At 39.8% G+C, this 3,719-nt stretch overlaps 1 protein-coding gene across 1 annotated transcript in view; it reads right to left on the reverse strand.

Annotated features, from left to right (window-relative positions):
* The window catches only part of LOC107664397 (zinc finger ZZ-type and EF-hand domain-containing protein 1-like), a 48,261-nt gene that overhangs the window by 17,290 nt on the left and 27,252 nt on the right, over window positions 1-3,719 (reverse strand). The window contains exons 37-44 of the mRNA XM_016454954.1: window positions 3,295-3,557; window positions 3,008-3,177; window positions 2,687-2,828; window positions 2,125-2,315; window positions 1,669-1,949; window positions 955-1,129; window positions 670-802; window positions 2-43 (exon numbers count right to left, since the gene is read on the reverse strand). Coding sequence (XP_016310440.1) covers window positions 2-43; window positions 670-802; window positions 955-1,129; window positions 1,669-1,949; window positions 2,125-2,315; window positions 2,687-2,828; window positions 3,008-3,177; window positions 3,295-3,557 — 1,397 coding nt within the window. The remainder of the gene's footprint in view (window position 1; window positions 44-669; window positions 803-954; window positions 1,130-1,668; window positions 1,950-2,124; window positions 2,316-2,686; window positions 2,829-3,007; window positions 3,178-3,294; window positions 3,558-3,719) is intronic.

Raw genomic sequence — 3,719 nt, forward strand, 5'->3', positions numbered from 1 at the left:
CTGCTGCTGCTCTCATGTGCCTGGACTAACTGGTAGTCTTTCACTGAAAGGAAAAGTAGACTTTAGAAAGTAGAGATGCATTAATGCACTTTTTTGTTTTACTATTGGAGTGTCCATGGGTGTTTCCTCTGAACAGCCATTAACTGAGGCTATGAAGTCCAAATTTAATGTTTACATAACATCCTGTTTACTGAAATGTCTTCATCAGTTTAATTTCTGACGGTAGTAGAGAGATGCTACCCATTATAACCCTCAATCCTACATATTTCTGATGGTTGACTGAAATAACTAAAATTTAAAAGCCAGATTGATCACAATAAATACTTACAATATAATTGTTTTTAGCATATGATTGTTTTACTACTGAGAAATAAGCATAGTGATCATCAAATATTTGCTGTTATCTTTAAAGCTTTAGAAGCCGGTAGGTTTACTCAAGAGGTACCTTCACACAAAAACAGTCTGTTAAACCTGGGCAACAAGGGAGTAAAGCTGACACACCCTTTGCAAATGAAGGTGGGTTTAAATGTCAATGACAGTCTGTGACTTTAGACTGTGCTGAAAGGCTCATGCAGCTCTGAACTACCAGCAGTGGTATTTTTACAGCTGAGAAGACTTGAAAGATGAGTGTGAGCAGTGTGAAGAACCCGTTGACAGCTCTTCCCTCACCTGTTCTCCTCTTACGAGTCTTGACGTCCACCACAGCAGCTCTGTTCTTCTCTGTGAAGTGTTTGAGCAGAATCATGTTGTGTCGTTCATTTGCGTTGTCGATGAAGACAGCCTGAGTCCCCATACACAGCACCTAATATGAACAGACACATTTATCATTAAACAGCTCTTTCAAAATGTCCTAAGGGCTTTTGCATCTTCAAATGAGTGTACAGATGGCATGTCAACTTCATACAGGCCTATATTATGTGTGCTAGCGTGCACATGTGACATCTTGGTTCATACCTCAGGGAATCCCACGAGCACCAGCAAAGTGAAGAGGCTGGTCCTCTTGAGTTGCTGTGGTAACTGCTGGATGCAGTGATCAGTGAAAGTTGCCACAACAGCACACCACTGAGAAGAAACATTCAGATTTCGCAAGATGTCCGCCACAGAGCACGCCCAATCCAGACCGATACGACTGTTGTAATGCAATCACAGGTGATGGACACTCATTGTTTTGTGACAAAAACTGAAAATGTGTTAATTAAAAATACAAAAACTTCCAACAAAGCTAAAGCTGTGAAGGTAAAGTTCAGCTAAGCGTTTGACTGTCCCTCCCACATTAAAATATATTCAAATTCAAATGAATTGTACATATACACTACTGTACAAAAATGTAAGGTTGGTATGATTTTTCAAAATTTATTCTTATATGATGATTTGGTGCTCCAGAAACATCATCTATGTTGAAAACAGTTGCGCTGCTTAAATTTCTTTGTGGAAGCCACGATAAATTTGTAACATTATAAATGTTTTTAACGTCACTTTTGAAAAATGTTAATGCATGCTTGTCAAATAAAAGCATTCATTTCTTTTTAAAAATTATATGTAGAGAGAGAGATGTATACCAAACTTTTGAACGGTAGTGTATATGACTTTGTACATCAACAATGATTATTTAAGAGGCCTCTAATACACATTATATTTAACCATATGTTACACATTCAATCACAGTACCTGTCCAGACACACTGCTCCCAGACTGAAGAGCAATTGAGTGGTCTTCCAGCCAGGAACATCAAGTGCTGCTCCATCTCCGAGGGTAAGTAACTCAAATTTGTCTGTCAGTGCCTCTGCCACAGCTGCATCAGCCTCTGCAGGAGAGATCCTTAACAGAAGCTGTCCCAGAAGGCCTAGTGTCAGGTGGTATGTTTCATTCAGACAGCCGGCGTTCGAGATGACCACTCTAAACAGCAGTGGCAGGATGGGACTCAGGCTGGACAAAGATAGCGAGCTGCCCTATAGAAGATGAAATGTGTACATGTGCATATTCTGTGTTTCTTGGATGTGAATGTGAGACAAAAAATAGGTATTTGAAATGGCTTCATTTCAGGTTACAAATTAAACATTTTCCAAGTAATTTCTGAAACCAAAAGCCTACAATGACAAATTAAACTGGAATCTTTGTTGTTACCTGTTTGGTTGCAGGCAACATGGCTGCCAACAATCCCAGAATTCTCTCTCTGGAGCATTCGGCAAACACATGTTCCTGTAACGGCCTGTAACGGCCTGTTCCTGTAACGGCTGTCTTTTCCTCCTGGTCTTTATATGCGTCCATGTTCTCTGAGGTAGGAGATGTGACAGTGTCTCCACTTGACTCTGAAACAAAAAAAAAAAGGGAAAAAAAGACAAGGAAATTAGGATATAAAATTTCTAAATATACATACATATTTCTTGGAGAGGATGAGGACTTTAAAAAAATATATAAAATAAAATAAACAGTATGTTTGAGCATTTAAGGCCAAGCACATATTTTTTATTTTTTTACAGATTTTCAATTATCCAGTGTAAAGGTAGAATTCAGATTAAGTAAATTATTGTAAATTATTTTCATCTCATTATGTCAAAAGCCTTGTCAGTGGTCAGGTGGCAGGAAAAACCAGATTTAAACACATAAATTTACACAGAAACCAAACTTTGACTAAACAATATTCTATAATATACTCAGAGACAACACACCCCCCCCAAAGCCTCACCTCTGACTCCAGGGGACAGAGTGTCTTCACTAGACACAGAGGGTGTCTGGCTTGCACTGGATGAGTCTGACGTATCCTGAGAGACGAGCTTCCTCCTCCTCCTCTCATCCCCTTCTGTATCCAGCCCCTGCTTTTGTGGTTTCTTGTGAAGAGGAATAAAAACAAGAAGCTTATGAGGACTTATGAGGAAAAGTTAAACAGTATGTTTGAGCATTTAAGGTCAATCACACTGTTGCTAGCAATATCCTGGGGATTTTAGTCACAGACTTGAAAAATAAAAAGACCATAAGCTTCAGTAATGTAGTATGTGCAGTGACTGACTTTGTCTCTAGGTAGCGGTGGGGAGCAGATAGCTGTAGTGCTGCTGGGAAGTGAGGAGGTGTCTGTGCTGCTGATGTCCTGAAAAGAGCCAGCCGTCGCAGGACACAGTTCACTCTCTGTGGCCGATTCATTTGAAGAAAGCAGGGACAGCAGGGCAGAAGCTCGCAAACCTACAGGAAACAACAGCAACCCTGACTATACAGCCACATCAACCAAGACTTCCATTTCTAATTAACACACACAACTTCATTCTTAATAGATCATGAACATTCAGATATATCGATTACCTTTCCCAGTCTGCCCCTTCAGCAGACACTCATTGATGATGTCAGAGCAGTGGGTCTGCAGAGCCCTGGCGTAACCGAGGGTGACATCATCCAGAGGATCTCCATCCTGCGCTCTCTCGCTGACCAGCTCGGATGTAAACAGGGCAAGTGCGGCAAAAAGAAGCCAGGAGTAGTTATGTATGTAGGGCTGAATGAGTCTGTGGCGGTCACTGATGCGGATGGTGACCATAGGGTACACTGTGATACGGTGGGTGGGCAGATGGCTGGAGAGAGAAGGGTGAAAAAAAAACAATAATGATAATAATAATGAAAAAATATAATAATAAAAAATGAAAATATAATAATAATAATAATATGTTTCCCATTGAACCTTAAGTCACTCCAAATAAAAGTATATATGTTAAAAAATAAATAAAATAAATAAA

The sequence above is a fragment of the Sinocyclocheilus anshuiensis genome, unplaced genomic scaffold (genome assembly GCF_001515605.1).
Source record: "Sinocyclocheilus anshuiensis isolate Anshui unplaced genomic scaffold, SAMN03320099.WGS_v1.1 scaffold351, whole genome shotgun sequence".
Lineage (NCBI taxonomy): Eukaryota > Metazoa > Chordata > Actinopteri > Cypriniformes > Cyprinidae > Sinocyclocheilus > Sinocyclocheilus anshuiensis.